The 18,742-nt window shown below is 44.5% G+C and overlaps 1 protein-coding gene across 3 annotated transcripts in view; it reads left to right on the forward strand.

Annotated features, from left to right (window-relative positions):
- The first annotated feature begins 3,268 nt into the window (after positions 1-3,268).
- Positions 3,269-18,742, forward strand: part of IPO9 (importin 9) — a 185,059-nt gene continuing 169,585 nt past the window's right edge. The window contains exon 1 of one of the 3 annotated variants that reach the window (XM_054025480.1): positions 3,269-3,565. In XM_054025480.1, coding sequence (XP_053881455.1) covers positions 3,286-3,565 — 280 coding nt within the window. In that variant the 5' untranslated portion in view covers positions 3,269-3,285. The remainder of the gene's footprint in view (positions 3,566-18,742) is intronic. The other 2 variants (XM_054025477.1, XM_054025479.1) reach the window with 2 other exon arrangements.

Genomic DNA, 18,742 nt, shown 5'->3' on the forward strand with positions numbered 1-18,742 from the left:
GCAGCTAACCCACAGTGCAGCTCTCTTAATAGATCTTGTGGGAAGCAGGGGTGAGCAGAAGGCATTCTGGGTCCCTGCTCCGTGCCTTGTGATGCACTGCTTCATGTCCCAGCAGCCCCATTACTTCCTTATTTCTTTCTTTCATGGCATTTTTGTTTTTTTTTTAAACCCTGCTGTCTGGCTGCTTTCCCACCACATCTACACACAAAGGGAAAGGGAGTTTCAAACTTCCTGGGGCTTACAGGGGGAGTGGCGGACACCAGTTTACCTGGCATCAGAACATTGGAGGTGCTGGACAGAGTGGTCACTTTTGGACTTGTGGGATATCCTCCAGAAGCCAAAAGATGTTTACATAGGTAGAACGTGTCTTCACTTTCACAACAGCACAAAAAGAACAGCGGAAAGAACTATGCCTCTCGTGAAGGTGGTTTTCTTTTTGCGGTGAGTTTCTGAGTTTCACCACAAAAAGTCATTAACAGGTGTAGACACTCCCACAGTTTTAGTGCAAAAAAGGGACATTTTGCGTTTTAAATGGCAAGTGTGGACATAGTCTTTTTCCAGCAGTCATCCTGGGCGGGGATTCAGTGAAGAAGGAACTCCGATTAACTCACTTCCTTGTCTTAAATAGGATTTACATATGGCAGGAATCCCTTGTTTCCCTGTTTGATCCCCACCCACTATTAGTGGAAAAATACTAGTAGTCCAAGATGAAGTCCAGTACCAGGTGACATGAGCACATGGCCCTACAGTGCCAAAGCAGCCAAAAGTTGTTTGCAGCATCCCAGGAAGGTGGGAGATTAGCATCTTCAAAGGCCTATTGTTCCCTTTAATAGCCCATCCAGCCTGACTGCATTTTGTCTGGTGGGCGTTCCCCAGGTGTAAAGACAGTTGTAATAGGTACATAGATAATATTTCCAACTTCAGATACAAAGATGATATATGCATATGAATAGGATAATCATAATCATAACCTTCAGTCCCTCCTCTTGACCCTAGGGTTCCCTAACCCACCAGGTCAAATATAACAATTTTAACGTTTTCAGCTTACTTCAGAATTGCCGGTAAAGTATCAACACTATCAGGAATGTCAGGATGGACACTCCCCACATAATTTGGCAGAATAGCACCCAGATCCATCCCCAGGGGATCTCGTCACCTGAGATGGCATTGCCCATAATTATTGATTTAACCTCCACTACCTGATTCCATGCCACAGAGTACTTAACACAGACCTGGTCCACGGTCTCCCCTTTCTGAGTGTACCTCAGACGGCCTTCCCCAATGTGTCTCTGGGCCTCAGCCATCAACTCCTTGATCTTCGCCTGCAGGGCCAGAAGACCCTCTAGATACTTACTGCTGTAGTGTCATTCCAGATCCCATGTTAGGTTACCCGTCATTGGCGGAGTATGGTGGAGCCGTGTCCCATCAACAGTCAGGGTTGCCCTTCGGGGGACCGTCATGCACACGGATGGATGAGTCAAGGGGTAGGGTTTTTCATTTAACTTGATGGAGTCGTTCTTGGCAGTCATCTGGACCAGCTCCGTGTGCACCAGTTTCTCAGTGACGGTCACCTTGAACTTAGACAGATTTGTTAGCATATTATATGGGCATATACATAGAATTTCCTTATCAGAGTGCGTACAACATTCACTAGGGACAACGCTTTCCCGGACCAGCCCCCATGTGAAGGAACAGAAATGGTTGTAGAGTCAGTCCCCACAGAAAGAAATACAGTAAGAAGAAACTGAGAATTCCCAAAAGCTTAGGTTTTGTTCACCTAAGTCTCAGAGTCTTTGATCACCAAGAGCTATACAAAACAGGAGTACTTGTGGCACCTTAGAGACTAACAAATTTATTAGAGCATAAGCGGATACAGACTAACACGGCTGCTACTCTGAAGATCTATACAGTCTACTGAGTCTAAAACAACATCTTTCCTTCACTTGCTTGTAGGAATCATCAGTTGGAATCCATGCAGACTCTTCCTCTGCTGAAATCACTGCTAGCCAGTCAGCTAACAGATTAACCAGTCACTCAATTAAGTGTATAGATTTAAAGAAAACCCTATTACAAGACAATACAAAACTGAGAATAGCAAAATAGAAATGACTCCTTCAGCATTACTACATTTAAAGAAAAGTTGGTGACTAGTTGAGACCATTTAACTAGAACATTTTGGCTACAATCAAAACAACATTCAAAGCATACAATTAAAATAGAAGTTATTTTCCCCCTTCCAGTTTCCCCTTGTTATAATTAGCATTACCCATACTTCCCTGTTAGAAGGTTAACAATATCACTAACCTGCTGCAAAATGCTTCAGAGTTAGGGACACCAGCCTGCTTCTTGCTCCTGGGCTCAGCTTTTCCCAACTCACACAGGGCAGGTGGCCTTCTGCAAAGCAGCTGCCCTGACTGCTCACCCTCATGGAGTCTGACTCCAGCAACAGGGAACCTACTGGAGCAGACCCAAAACTACCACACTCAATTCCATAAACTTCTGTATGTTGAGTGCTTAATCTGCCCAACAACAATGACCCAGACACAGCTCACTCCTAACTCCCTCAATGGGTTTCTTAAAGGGCTATCTCCCTATTAGGCACATGGGTTACAGTAGCACTGTGGTTAGTTAAGGTTGCCCAACACTGCACATTGTAAGATCCTTTTGCTATTTTTTAATAACTTTGCCAATCTTAACAGATTGGGCTGAAATTTTCTATGCCAGCCAGGTGTATGCATCAAGATAAGAATTTCTGAACTATCCAGTTCATCTGCTCCTGAGACTGAGGTTAGGGGAAAATACATTGTTTTGCCCATGTTAAAAAAATATCTTACAACTATTTTAGTGAGAAGGTCTAGTGCCTCTATGATTTGGAGTAGGGGGGTTAATATTCCACTGCTGTCAGCAAATTATCTATGAAACCCCCTTGGGAAAGTAGCAGGTTCACACAGAGGGTAACCGTCTTCTACTGCTACCAATTCTTGTCTTAGCTTCAGTGGCAGAAGTTTGTAGGGTTGATCAAAAGGGCAAATCTGACAACCTAGGTTGGTGGTCAACGTGGTACAATTTCTATTTGTTCAATTGTTTTTGAAAAAAATAAAATATGACGTGAAGAAAAATAAGGTTTTAAGAAAGTGAGGGTTGCACAGCTGAGACGATGCCCCTGCTCAGGCTTCTGCGGGCACCGCTCACAGGGCACGTCATGCACAGGCACACCGCACACGGGGACGAGTGCGGATTGTACCCGCCCCAGAACTCCCTGCTCACGGCCCCAGAGCCTCACACATGCAGTTCCCCGCCGGCCTGCGGGGGCGCTGTGCGCGGCTCCCATCTTCCCTCGGAGGCGCCGCGTGCCGTCGTTGCGTGACGTGTGTGCGTTTGGCGCGCGCGGCGGCCCGTACTGTGGAGACTGCTGGCCGGAGCGGTGGCGGGATGGCGGGCGCGGGGCTGGTGGCGCAGGGCCTGAAGGAGGCGCTGGTGGAGACGTTGACCGGCATCCTGTGTCCGGTGCAGGGCGTGCGTGCGGCCGCAGAGGAGCAGGTGAAGGTGCTGGAGGTGACCGAGGGTGAGTCCAGGCCTTTGCCTTGCAGTACAGACCCCCTGCACGGCCGCAGGCGGCTGCCGGCCCAAGGGGAGACTCCGCACGGTGAGGGGCAGCCAGGGCCGGGCCCCCGTCTCCGGGCTGCCTCCGCCCCTATTCACCGACCTGCTTCCCAGGGCCACAGTCAGAGCCCGGAGCGCTGTCCCTCCGGGAGCCCCCCTCTTCGCCCAGGCGGTTCCTATTCGGGGATGTGCCCATCACCTAGGCAGGCGTGACCAGCGGGTGGGGGCCCCAACGGAGAGCCCAGGCTCCCTACTCCCTCTTCATGCAGCGCTTCCCCTTGGCCCCGCCTGGAGCCTCCGTCTTTTGTATAAAGTTCTGGCTAGTCTGTGTCAGAGGCACTGGCAGCTCCACTGCATCCTCATCTGCTGGGAGGGAAAAGGGGTTTCCGATCTTTTTTCCCATATGCAGAGCCTCCTGGCCGTTGAGAAGTGGGGTGCTCTGTTGTTTTTCCCTTTCTCCCTGAGTTGCTCTGAGGAGTTTGCTTCAAGCTATGTTTCCCCTCCCCCAAATCTCATCTACAAGTGCATATTTTTTTCCTTTATGCAACTCTGTATGGCTTGGGACACACAAAGAACAAAGGGTTAAACTGGCTGGAAGTATTAATCTAAGAGGGAATAGTAAAAGCTAAATGTGTGGAGCTTGACTAAAGAGACCTGTTAAGTCTTTAAATATTTAAGTGGTGTAATTAGCACTCTTGGTTTTGCATTGTCTGACAGGGTGTAAACTAGGAGTAATGAAATTAAGAAAAGGAAAGTGTAGCTCTTATGGTTTACTTGTATTTTTCTTACTAGCCTGGATTTTCCAAAAAGGATAACCCCATCACTTGTGACTTTCATGTAATGTTTAAAAATAAAACAATATATAAAAAGTATCAGAGGGGTAGCTGTGTTAGTCTGTATCCACCCCCCCCCCCCCCAAAAAAAGGAAGTCCCGTGGCAATTTATGTCTGTTCTGTAATTTTTACTCCATGCGTCCGAAGAAGTGGGTTTTTACCCACAAAAGCTTATGTCCAAATAAATCTGTTAGTTTTTAATATAAAAAGTGTTTGTCTGTTGTACCAAGGTCTTAGGCTTCAGTACAGAACTAGTAGACGTATTGGAAATAAATATTTGTATAGGTGCAATCAGTGTCAAGTATAAACACAACTTTTTCCAAAGCATTACTCTGACATACATCGGCTTTTCCATAGTTGATTTTGGAACCAGAGAGTTTGCCTGGAAAATTGCCAATTAACATTGAAGGCTAAGGAGAACATTTGACTTTACTGTCTTTTCTCTTTCATTATCATAAATATCTTGTTGCTATTCCTTGATATTCTCTATATAGCTTAATCTCCTTGAAACCTCATGCACTGGCAGTATTGCAGGTGATGGTGTAGGATTGTAGTTAACCAGATTTATTAATTGTTCCTGTTGTGGATACCTTTGTGGTCAGTCCTACTTCTGTTGCTTTCACTGGCAATCATTGATTTTAGTGGGCACAGGTTAACATAGTATGTGTTTTCTGTGAGCATGTTGTCCTTTATTGACTGTCTGAAGGAATATAAAGGTCCTTCTCTGTAAACTGACAGGTAGAGCACTTCCCTTAGCTCCAGTGGTAGAGGCCAGTGCACCTAATGCTGTAGGAACTCTCTTTTGGCTCTACAGATGTTTGATTATGGAGAACTTGTGTATTTCTTATGGACCTTATGGAATCCATCTTTACACTCGTTATCTAAGTGCTTTCCTCACCATCTCACATTCAAAACTGTGGAACTGGTGGCTATTGCCTCCGGCAGGAGAGTTAGTGAGACTAAAGCACTAATGACTGACATCCTCCCATTTCCCCCCTCCCCCCCCATTGTCTTCCACGTGGATAAGATGGTACTGAATTCCTCACCAAGGTGGTGTCCTATTTTACTTTAAACAAAACTATCAACCTCCCCATTTTTCTTAACTCACACTCAAACCCAAGTGGAACACATAGCAGATCACAATTTATCAACTAGCAGCATATATGCTCCTTCCTTCAAGCATCAGGGCACTCAATTAGAGCCCAGGCAACCTCCTCAGCATACCTGACAACTATTCCTGTATCAGGGCAACCACTTTGAGCTTAGCCCATACCTTTACCAAGCTTTGTGGCCTAGATTTGGTGTCTAGATCAGATGCTGTATCTAAGACCTGTTCTTAGATCCTTATTTAGCTAGGTATAGTTAGGTAGGATTTCTCAGACCTTTGTATTAATCTGGGAATTGCGAACTAGTCATAAGAGGGAATCACACAGCCAAAGACTCAAAGAAGAAAGAATGGTCAATGTGGTTCTTCAAGATATTTTGTCTGTATGGATCCCAATGTGCTCCCTCCATTGCCACTTCCTCAGAGTTCAGATATGCTGGGATTCTGAATTAGACCTGTTGTGCGCTTAAAAATTAGATCAATCTAGCTTTGTTGCTTAGGGCTGTGAAAAATTTCATACTATGTGCAATGTAGTTAGATTGATCTAACCCCCAGCGTAGATGTAGCTAGGGCGACGGAAGAATTATTTATTTGACTTAGCTACAATCTCTTGGAGAGGTGAATTAACTTCATTGATGGAAAAACCCTTTCTGTTGATGTAGGAAGTGTCTACTCTACAGCGGTACAGCTGCATTGCCATAGCTGTGCTGCTGTAGTGTAGACATACCCTGAATAATGGAATTGAGGCGTTTGGGGCTGCTCTGCCCTACGTACCATTGGGGTTGGAGGGGGATACAAGAATATGCAAGATGCAGATGGGGCCCCAAAAGACATTGCTGGTCAAAAGATTCCAGTCTCATGTGGTGTGCTTGCATGCTTTAACTGTATCCACATGGACAAAACACCTCAAAGAACCACAGTTACTGTAAAGAAAGTAATCATTCTTTTTAAAAAGATTTTTTTAAATTGTTCCTTTTTTGAAATTCTGTGTGTTTCTAGTTCAATTTTCAGACACTTGTCATTAAGAACATCAGTTAGTCCTCTGAAAATGGTATGATTCTCGTAAGGCTCAAACAACATTACATTGCTCCAAAAAGAGCTGGAATGAGATAAGTGGAACTATTGCAGCTTATTCAGTAGAACTTCACTTATTTTCACCTTGGGCACCTCGAGTATCTTTTGGCAGTGACTTTTGCTCTCCTGTGCTGTGCTTTATTCCAAAACCAGCCTGTAGAGAGCCAGTGATATCATCTGTTCTGTGCATGCATGCTTAGACAATTACAGAAGGCAGAGGTGAGTAAGTGGTGGGACTTGGGGAGCAATCCTATAGAATGCATGTAAAGGGGTTGGAGTGGTCATGTCTGCATCAGATTTACACTCTTTCTCCCAAAGTATTATTCCTCATTACCCCCTCTTAAACACCCCTCATGGCTCCCCTCCCTTGCAAAGTCCTGCTCCAGCCCAAATGAAGGATTGTCATTTTAGCCAGAGCAAGGTCCCTGTTACCTAGCACTGGGTCTTTATCAGACAAACAAGCTGACAGCTTTGCTTCTAACCTGCCTGAAGCTGCCATTCACCTCCTCCCTGTCTGACTCCATTACTTCAGATGAAAAGCAGGAGGCAAGGTGAGCGGAGAAGGAGGATAATAACAGCTGTAGATGGGCCAGTAGTGGGACTCCTAGTCCTGCTCCTGAGTCAGTTTGCCAGTCTGAAGCTAGTCTAGATCTTGAGGGGGCTTGTGGGGAAAGAGTTTGGTTTCCACTGGCATAGGGGCTGCAGCGTGGGCAGTACAGGGAGATAGCTGAGAGTTAGGGCAGCCATCTTGATCCCTCCCATTCCGGCTCACCCAAAGTATTACTCTCCCTTCATAGTATTCGCAGAATAATACCTGCCCCCCATAAATGGCTTAGGGGAAGCTGACTCCCCTCCTCTGCAGAACCCAGGTCCAATAGAGATCTCGCTGGACATGAGCCTCTCAGAAGAACAGCAGGTTCTTTGGCACAGGGACAGCTATCACAGTCCTTCCTTTTACCTGCTTTTCATAGCACTGGTGGAAAGAGTCCGGCAGGAGGCAGAGAAGGTAGCAGAACTACCCCACTGCTCCTGATCTGAGTGTGCCACTGCTGTGTTTCCCCATCTGTAAGATGATGGTAATACTTCTCTTTCTCCCCTTGTCTGACTCTTGTCTAGTTAGATTGAAAACTCCTCATGGCAAGGGCTGCCTCACAGTATGTATATACAATACCTAGCACAATGTGGCCCTGATACCAGTTGAAGCCTTTAGATCAGGGCTGGCCAACCTGAGCCTGAGAAGGAGCCAGAATTTACCAATGTACATTGCCAAAGAACCACAATAATACATCAGCAGCCTTCCTCCTTTCCCCCCTCCCCGCTCCCACTGCCTCCCCCTCACTCTCTGCGCCTCCGGATCAGCTGTTTCATGGCGTGCAGGAGCGAGGGCATGGCAGGCTCAGGGGAGGGGGCAGGAAGGGGTGGAGTGGGGGCAGGGCCTGCGGCAGAGCCAGGGGTTGAGCAGCGAGCACCCCCTGGCACATTGGAAAGTTGGCACCTGTAGCTCCAGCCCCAGAGTTGGTGCCTATACAAGGAGCCGCATATTAATGTCTGAAGAGCCGCATATGGCTCCGGAGCCACAGGTTGGCCACCCCTGCTTTAGATGATTCTATAGTATGAATAAATAATGGGGAAAGCGTATTTTGTTCTCTAAGTGCCTTTTTCTACTGGAGATGGTCTCTGCTAGAGCAGTATCTCTGTGGAAGTGACCACAGGCTCTGGCGCACATACTACACCTCTTCCAGAAAATAATTTACACCTTGAATTATAAGAGGGTAAAAATGTATTCATCATGTTCCTTTTACTTATTCTAATGCAAAACTCTAATGCCAATCTCATTTTTAATAATAAAGGAAATAACCTTGTTTATCAAGATTGGCATGATAGTTTTACATTTTTATGATTTAGAGAACTGTGGTGTCTGCACAGATTTTTATGTTATGTATGTATGGTGGTTTCTGGTGGCATTGGAGTCCCTGAGTTATTGGCCATTGTGATGTATAGGGTGTTCAGATGTGCAAAATATGGTTACTTTTACAGGTGATATCCTTGCTTTTACCTTGGTGGGTTTTGTACGTCAGCAAACTTAAAACTGTGATCAGTTTTTGATTTTTTTGGAACAGGAGGATATATTAGAAGACCCTGTCAGTTCTGCTTTATTTGTGACACTTTATATTGTTTTTAAATTTGAACCTTTATCTTTATATCAAATCACTTGTTGCATGAGCTGACCTGCATAATCGTCTGTAAATGTAGTGTATAACTGATATGCATAAACCTTTCAAGAATTGAATTTTGGATTATATATCCCAGGTTAGAGTATTGTGTTCAAGAGTCTTGTAAATGTTCTTCCAATATCCTCTTTTCCTGAGGTTGTGATGTTCATTTGAACTTTACCGTTTGATGCTTTAGAACTCTAAGATTCCCAAGCTACAACTTGGGGGCTATCTATACCAAGCAAAGCAGGTACAGAGATTGCATGGCATTGTTTTTGTTGCATAACTTGTGCTTCAGTAGTTTAGTGTGTTCATGGCCCACAGTTTTCTGACAGAACTGCTTTGGTACATGTGCATACAGAGTAAGCTCTATGTTACTATGGATATATCTACACTAGAAAGGTAAGTCGACCTATGTGAGGTCAATTTACAGCTACTGCAGTATTCCTGCGGAGGTGCATGTCCACGCTACCCTCCTTGGGTGGGTGGTGCGCATCCTCACCAGGACGGGGAGGGCGGGGAGCTGCCCATGGCTTCTCACCTCCCCATTCCCAGTTGGGAGCCGTGGGAGGGTGGAGGGAAGCCTCCCAGGGCTTCTCAGCCCCCACCCACTCCCCACTAGGCAGCCATTTCAGTTTCATGGCTTGGGGCCAGTGGGGTGCAGCTGCCTGGGCTTCTCGCCTCTTAGAGCAGGGTCCATTTTCGCCCCGGCTCCCTGGTGGGAGCGGGGTCCAGCTCTCCAGGGAAGCAGGGGGGGGGCAGATGGGCTCTAGCTGCCTGGCTTTCTTGTCAATGTCATGGCTCCTGTATCTACACATACACTATGTCGCCTTAACTACACCAACATAACTTCATCTCCAGGAGAGGCTCGGGATGTATGATGTCGGTGTAGTAGAGCACTTACATTGGCGGGAGAAAGGCTGTAGTGTAGACATAATTAAGTTGATGTAAGCTGCCTTATGGTGTGGTGTGGTGTTGTGTAGTGTAGACCAGCCCTACGAGTATATCCTTGAATTCAAGAAACATTTATCCCATAGTGTCTAGTACTATTACTGGGAACAGGGATTTTAGATAGCTCACAAATTTAAGGAAATTAATTTTGAAATGCAGTAGGACGAACAGCACTTAAACCTCTTTCATGTTTGTGTCTCTCTCTCTTAACACTGGGAGAAGCCATTAATAGTTCGCACCAGTTTACCCAGATCTGAGCTTATGGACTTGTTCTCTGCTGTTCAAATGGCTGCCTGCAAATGGTTCTTTTAATTTAAAGCCATAGTTTCTTGTAATACTTTTTTGTTTAGGGTAGCTAAGTATTTGTTACCCCTGTGGGAGTAGTGCACCCACCTAGTGGGCAGCAAATGTATTATATGCCCCTTACATTTTTTTTCCAAAGAATGTGATGCTTTTTGTGTGGAATTGAGTGTCTTCCACTGAGGACTGCTTGAGCACAGATAGATTATTCAAAACATTTCTAGTGTGCCAAATCTCCTTTTGTGCCAAGGACATGCACGTGGTCCTCTGCTCAGTCTGGGATTGTCTTGCGTTACTGGAGAAGCTGTGTGATATAGCCATGAGTTGAATTTCTGAGCTCATCCAAGTAAATGCCTCCCATGGAGAGGTTATCTTCCCCTTCTCTGGTGGGTTTGCTGGCAAGTCCCACACAGTAGTTGCTCCAGTGGATCCTATGGTAGTTTGTACACCCTGCAGCAGGGTTTCTCAACCTTAGTCTTTCTGAGCCCCCCCCCCCCCCACCTGCTATAAAAACTCCATGTCCCACCTGTGCCACAACAACTGTTTTTTCTGCATATAAAAGGCAGGGCCAGCATTAGGGGGTAGCAAACAGGGCAGTTGCCTGGGGCCCCATGCCACAGGAGGCCCTGTGAAGCTAAGTTGCTCAGGCTTCAGCCCTGGGTGGCAGTTTGGAATCCCAGGCTTCAGCCCCATGTGGTGGGGTGTCAGCTTTTTGCCCTGGGCCACAGCAAGTCTAATGCTGGCCCTGCTTGGTGGACCCCCTGAAACTTGCTTGGTCTCCCCAAGTGGGCCCTGGACCCCTGGTTGAGAGCCACTGCCCTACAGGGAACTAACTTTTAATAAAGTTTCAGCCTGCAAGGGATGATAACTTAAATATTCTAGTGAGTGTTATGCAGAATATTGGTAATGGGTTTCTTCTTACCCTGCAATTTGAACACTATCACACCCCCAATAGCTCCTCTGGTTTTCAATATATTTTAACTCTTTGTGAGTTTCCACATAGTCCTCGTTTAAATTTCACTTGTTGCTTTAATTCTTTCAGGGTGAGAAGAAAACCTTTATGTAACCAATTTTTTTTCCCTATATACATTACTTCTAAACCATTTCACAAGCGTAAAGTATTTGTTAATGATGTTTAACTTTTTATCTATTGCAATTATTGCAAATCAGCAAAGCATACCTAGTATCACTTAATGGGCAGTACTTTTTATGTAACTAAGAACCTAAGCTTCTTGCATCCCTCATCTGCCCACTATTTGTGGGGTGGAGACAGAAAACTAAATTCTCTGCAAGTATATTACCCACGAGAGCTTTTAATTTTGATCCACTTTACTGTTTGCTCAAAGCCAAATCTCTGTTTAATATAAGTAACTTAAGTTCAAATGGTGATATTATAGGGGGGCACCAGCTCCACTTTAGTTAAGGTTGTGAAGCCCTTTCTGTTAAAAGGGTGACTTTAAGTCGTTAGGAGTAATGGTCTCAAGTTACAATGGAGGAGGTTTAGGATGGATATTAGGAAACACTTTTTCACTAGGAGGATGGTGAAGCACTGGAATGGGTTACCTAGGGAGGTGGTGGAATCTCCTTCCTTAGAGATTTTTACGGCCCAGCTTGACAAAGCCCTGGCTGGGCTGATTTAGTTGGGGATTGATCCTGCTTTGAGCAGGGGATTGGACTAGATGACCTCCTGAGATCTCTTTCAACCCTAATATTCTATGATTCTATGAAAGGTAATTGAAGCAGATATTATGAAGTCATTGGGAGGTGAACTATCTCCGTGGCAGCGCTTTAACATGGCTTGTGTGGTCACGGCAGAGCTCTAAAAAGCCCACCTCCATGGGGGCGTAGCTCCCAGCGCTGGTGCACTCTCTACACTGGCACTTCACAGCGCTGAAACTTGCTGCACTCGGGATATTTTTTCACACCCCTGAGCGAGAAAGTTGCAGCTCTGTAAATTGCCAGTGTAGACAAGCCCTCCAATTCAACAGGTTAATCATTAATATTTGGAGGATTTTCTTGCTATGCTGTATTAGGAGGAGACCATCACCAGACAGACATTGTTGTTTTAGTTAAATAAAACCATTTAAACGTTATGTAGTCTGGATTTTTTTCTTCAACAGCAAACATATAATATTTTAACAGAACGAACATGTGAATTTTTGAATTTAGTTAAGCATTCAAGTTTTTTAAAACCAGGTTTCTTCTTATTAAAATTGTTTTTGACTAAAATAGTTAAATATTTAAAAGAAAAAAATTAAATCGACTATATCAGCCAGGTCAACATAAGAAACTTAAAATATTGGCTTCTGCAGTTAACTCAGTGATCTTCACCTTCATTTTTGTGTGTTCATAATCTGGTAAAGAAAAACAAGCTTTCCTGCTTTTTCAGGTCCCAAACAATTTCTCAATTTGGAATGAATTAGTCCAAAGAGAGAAAATATTCTTTCTACACCGTCAAAAGAAGCTACTGCTGTTAAAAGTGAGAGTATCACTTCAACAGTCTCTGAATTCAAGTGCTTAAGTGACTTCCAGCTGGTGTGACTTTCTTTAAAACATCATCAGCAAACATCTATTTCTTGAATGGTTCACCCTTATCTCTGAAGTTTATTACAGTTGGCATTATGGAGGGATGATTGCTGGATGTCCATGTCTTCTTCAGCTTTAAGGTTTGACTAGGGTTACCATATTTTGTGCCTCCTAATGGAGGACACTCCCGGGGGCCCCGGCCCCGCCCCCAGCCCCACCCACGCCCCCGCCCCAACTCCGCCCCCTCCCAAAGTCTCCGCCCCCTCCCCTGCTTCCCGTGAACATTTAATTCGCGGGAAGCCTGAAGCAGGTAAGGGGAGGGTGTGGGGGGGAGGAGGCGCGGCCCAGGCTGGCCCCCCCGGCGGCTCCAGCCTGGGTCGGCTCGGGCCCTGGAGTGCCGGCCCCGGCCGACCACCCCCGGCGGCCCGGCGCACCCCCCGGCTCCCAGCCCCGCGGGCCCGGCCCGGCTCCCAGCCCCGCGGGCCCGGCCCGGCACCGCGCCCAGCCCGTCCCGGCTCCCGTCCCGGCACCATGCCCCCGGCCCCGCGACCCCGGCCCCGCACAAAGAGGCCCCGGCCGAGCCTCCCGATTTTCCCGGACATGCCCGGCTTTTGGGGATTTCCCCCCGGACGGGGATTTGAGCCCCCAAAAGCCGGACATGTCCGGGAAAATCCGGACGTATGGTAACCCTAGGTTTGACCCTGGTACCGAGTATTGAGAATATTTGCAAGAAAATGAGCTGGAGATAGTGCTTGTCCCATTCGTTTTTTCAATACTTGTAATTTAACTCTGTCATTGCATGTTCTCTTTTTAAGATCTCACTCAGTTCCTTCCAAATTTCTACAGCGTCAGCAATAACAGCAATTTCCTTGCATTTTGTTCAAGGCTACAGAAATAGGCTTCAGGGTACTCAGCATGAGTTCAACATTTCTCTTAAGCCCAATGTTGAGAACTTTGGCTGTGACATCTATTTTTTCATGATTTTGTTCACAGACCTTCATCAGATTAGGCCCGTTCTTGATAAAGTGCTCAAAACAGTCCACTACTGAGTTCCATCGCATGTCTTGTGGGAGAGTTAGCTTGGTTCCTCCCACTTTTTTCAGAGCAGCTGCTGCAAAGTGATTGTTACGGAAGTATTTTGCAATTTCAGCATTAGCCTTTATTTCTGGAACACTGAAGTCTTTGGCTAGGTAGGAAGTGCATCAAATGAGCGCTGCAACGGTATATTATTAGCTTGGGACTCTCTTCTAAATTTCTTCTAATCTTGGATACATTTGCAGCATTGTCTGTGACCAAGCTGCATACTATACATTTGAATTTTTTTTTCACAGTTTGTTATAGCTTTTACTGCTATTTCTTGTAAGTATTCTGCTATGTGTGCATTTCCTGATGTATCAATTGTTTCTGTAAGGAAGACATTCCCTTCTTCTGTTGTCACACAAGCACATACAACAGGATAATTGTGGACGTTGCTCCAACCATCAAGACTCAGGTTAACAATTTTACCCTGTAGACCTTTTGCACACTGCTCAGTTTCTCTTTCATACACTTTATCTAGCAATTTGCCTGCGACGTCTGCACTATTGGGTGAATTGTATCCTGGTCTTAATGACTGAACCATGTTAAGTCATGTGGGTTCTCAATCATAGGGAAAGGAGAGTTTGTTGCATAAACAATCTGGGCAATTTTTTCATCAATTACCTCTTTTTGTAATCTGCTGATTCTTATCACAAACTTATCTGAGTGTTTTTCTGGATGATGATTTTTTTTCTTTTTGCTACAGGTGGATACATGGCTCTGTGACATACATGATGTGACTGAAACACTATCTTTGGCAGATAACTCTGAAATTATAGAAAATGATGGTGATCTTGAAGGTGGATAGTCTTCAGAATCCTGTATGTTGAGGATGGATTCACCTAAGCAAAATAAGTCAATGCAGTTATTTAATTATTATTACCGTATTACTCATTGCATTCACTGACACTCAGTACTACTTTAAAGGTGAAATTGTAAAAGGAAGATCTACCTATTTCAGCTATTTATTTTTTATCACAACTGCATCTAAAATGATAGTACCATAGAGTAACAACTATATTTTTTGCTCAGACATGAGAATTCAAGAATAGTATAGAAGGAGGACAGGCAGTCCTTAAGAAAGAAGTATGAATTTAAAAAGTTTACCAACCTGAAGATCCTGCATGTTCAGACATGTTTGTTTCATCATCTTCCACGCAGCTTCCTCCTGAGAAGGAACACTTCTCATGATGTTTCATTTGGGCAACCAGGCCTTGCATTTCTTTGTTGCACTATTTGCATTTTGCATGCATGCCTGTCTTACTCACAGGTAGAGGAACTTCATTAAAATATTCCCAAACTGGGTCTCTTTTACGGCCTGCTGCCATTATAGGTTTTCCCTTCTAGTGACAGAATGATCTCAAATCAATGAAGGCTACACTCGGAAAGACCTTAAGGCTTCTGGAAAATGCTGTTCGAACAGTTTAACTTTTGTTTCTACTGCCTGTCGCTCCCTTCTCACATTTATCTCCAGACTTCTTCTCCTTGTCCAGATCTATTGTCCCCAACAATCTTCTATTCATTAAAGTTCTTGAAACTTTGTACTTTTAGAGAGAGGTAAGGGATTGACTCTTTGTACACAAATTTGCAGAGGGACAATAGGGTTGAGGTCTGTTATTTCTCACCTCTATATATTATTTATTTATTCGTTTAAAAACGTTTTTGCTGTTAACAAGCATGTTATCTCTGGAGACACAAATCCACAGTTTGAGAACTGCAAAACTAAGCATCTCTGATGGTATCTTCTAGACTGAGCACTGAGTCCCATTGGGTAGATAGAAAGATTAACCTAAATAACCTATACAGAAGCCTGTGGAACCCCATAAGATTGGGTCCCTAATCCATGAATTATTGGAACTCATGTTTAAGAAAAGTTTTGTAAATATATTGTCTCATACTATAGAATTAGAATTTATAATCCCTGTTCCATAATGAAATATCTTTGAGCTATAATGTATCTTAATTAAAATTATCTTCAGATAGGTTTTTTTCCTCAAAAAGCATTTTAACAAAAAAATCTGATTTTTTTATTTAAAAAAAAAAAATCATTGATTTTTATCCATCTGGATTATTCTTTGTCTGGTTTACCTGGCCAAAGACTGGGAGAAGAGCTGATGCCCCCACTCAGCAGACTGGATTCCATCCCCTCTTTGGGTTACTGCAGTCATGAAGGGGGTGGAATCTCAGGCTTCGCACATTTGGCTTCTTTATTTTTACTCTCTTACATGGAGCTATGGCACTGGCTGGGGGTTTGGTATAGGGTTGAAGCTGTTTTGAAGCAAATGGCTAGGGTGCAGAGCAGAGACTAAAGTGAGACCACTGCCGTGCATTTGTCCATCAGGTACTGCAGCAGAAAAATTGTAATAGCAACTTTAAAGCTGCATAGTTCTTGCTAATCACATAGTGACTAGGGAAAAGGAGGCAGTAGCATAGTGACTAGGGAAAAGGAGGCAGTAGCACAGAAATATGTACCCTCTGAGAAGCCTGTTCTGCAATGCATTCCCAGTGAATGTAGAAAGCAGACTGATAAAACTCTATCCGTCAAATTTGCATGGAAGGCACTTGTATGCTTTGGTGATGGACAGCAGCATAAAACTGAGAGGTAGATCTGTCTGTGACACTCCAGACCCCATATTCACCATAGTGATATGATTTATGATATGATTATGACATGATTATGATTAAGGCTAAAATTTTGTCATGCTCATTGTTAGTAAAATCACGGTCAGGTCATGGGCAATTAACAAAAAATTCACAGAAGCTGTGATTCCTCCCCTGGCGAGGGAGCTGTGGGGGTAGGGAGGTCACCTGCAGGGGATGAGGAGCTCCGGTGATTCCCCCGCTGGCAGTGGCTGAGGAGCTGCCTGGGATCCCCCGCTGCCTGCAGAGACTGGGGAACTTTGAGGGATTCCCCTGCATTGGTGGCAGGTGGGGAACTGTGGGGGACCCCTGCACTGGCGGCAGCTGGGGAGCTCTGGGCATCACTGAAACTTGGTGGGATAATACACATGATTGGAATGTTGGTGTGGATGGGTATAGCTTGCTCAGGAAGGATAGACAGGGGAAAAAGGGAGGAGGTGTTGCCTTATATATTAAAAATGTACACACTTGGACTGAGGTAGAGATGGACATAGGAGAGGGAAGTGTTGAGAGTCTCTGGGTTAGGCTTAAAGGGGCAAAAAACAAGGGAGATGTCATGCTAGGAGTCTACTACAGGCCACCTAACCAGGTGGAAGAGGTGGATGAGGCTTTTTTCAAGCAACTAACAAAATCATCCAAAGCCCAAGATTTGGTGGTGATGGGGGACTTCAACTATCCGCATATATGTTGGGAAAATAACACAGCGGGGCACAGACTGTCCAACAAATTCTTGGACTGCATTGGAGACAACTTTTTATTTCAGAAGGTTGAAAAAGCTACTAGGGGGGAAGCTATTCTAGACTTGATTTTAACAAATAGGGAGGAACTCATTGAGAATGTGAAAGTAGAAGGCAGCCTGGGTGAAAGTGATCATGAAATCATAGAGTTTGCAATTCTAAGGAAGGGTAGAAGGGAGAACAGCAAAATAGAGACAATGGATTTCAGGAAGGCAGATTTTGGGAAGCTCAGAGAGCTGATAGGTAAGGTCCCATGGGAATCAAGACTGAGGGGAAAAACAACTGAGGAGAGTTGGCAGTTTTTCAAAGGGACACTATTAAGGGCCCAAAAGCAAGCTATTCCGCTGGTTAGGAAAGATAGAAAATGTGGCAAAAGACCACCTTGGCTTAACCATGAGATCTTGCACGATCTAAAAAATAAAAAGGAGTCATATAAAAAATGGAAACTAGGACAGATTACAAAGGATGAATATAGGCAAACAACACAGGAATGCAGGGGCAAGATTAGAAAGGCAAAGGCACAAAATGAGCTCAAACTAGCTACGGGAATAAAAGGAAACAAGAAGACTTTTTATCAATACATTAGAAGCAAGAGGAAGACCAAAGACAGGGTAGGCCCACTGCTTAGTGAAGAGGGAGAAACAGTAACAGGAAACTTGGAAATGGCAGAGATGCTTAATGACTTCTTTGTTTCGGTCTTCACCGAGAAGTCTGAAGGAATGCCTAACATAGTGAATACTAATGGGAAGGGGGTAGGTTTAGCGGATAAAATAAAAAAAGAACAAGTTAAAAATCACTTAGAAAAGTTAGATGCCTGCAAGTCATCCGGGCCTGATGAAATGCATCCTAGAATACTCAAGGAGCTAATAGAGGAGGTATCTGAGCCTCTAGCTATTATCTTTGGAAAGTCATGGGAGACGGGAGAGATTCCAGAAGACTGGAAAAGGGCAAATATAGTGCCCATCTATAAAAAGGGAAATAAAAACAACCCATGTAACTACAGACCAGTTAGTTTAACTTCTGTGCCAGGGAAGATAATGGAGCAAGTAATTAAGGAAATCATCTGCAAACACTTGGAAGGTGGTAAGGTGATAGGGAACAGCCAGCATGGATTTGTGAAGAACAAATCATGTCAAACCAATCTGATAGCTTTCTTTGATAGGATAACGAGCCTTGTGGATAAGGGTGAAGCGGTGGATGTGGTATACCTAGACTTTAGTAAGGCATTTGATACGGTCTCGCATGATATTCTTATCGATAAACTAGGCAAATACAAATTAGATGGGGCTACTATAAGGTGGGTGCATAACTGGCTGGATAACCGTACTCAGAGAGTTGTTATTAATGGTTCCCAATCCTGCTGGAAAGGCGTAACGAGTGGGGTACCGCAGGGGTCTGTTTTGGGACCGGCTCTGTTCAATATCTTCATCAACGACTTAGATATTGGCATAGAAAGTACGCTTATTAAGTTTGCGGATGATACCAAACTGGGAGGGATTGCAACTACTTTGGAGGACAGGGTCATAATTCAAAATGATCTGGACAAATTGGAGAAATGGTCTGAGTTAAACAGGATGAAGTTTAACAAAGACAAATGCAAAGTGCTCCACTTAGGAAGGAAAAATCAGTTTCACACATACAGAATGGGAAGAGACTGTCTAGGAAGGAGTACGGCAGAAAGGG

This window comes from Malaclemys terrapin, chromosome 4, assembly GCF_027887155.1.
Source record: "Malaclemys terrapin pileata isolate rMalTer1 chromosome 4, rMalTer1.hap1, whole genome shotgun sequence".
NCBI classification, from domain to species: Eukaryota; Metazoa; Chordata; order Testudines; family Emydidae; genus Malaclemys; species Malaclemys terrapin.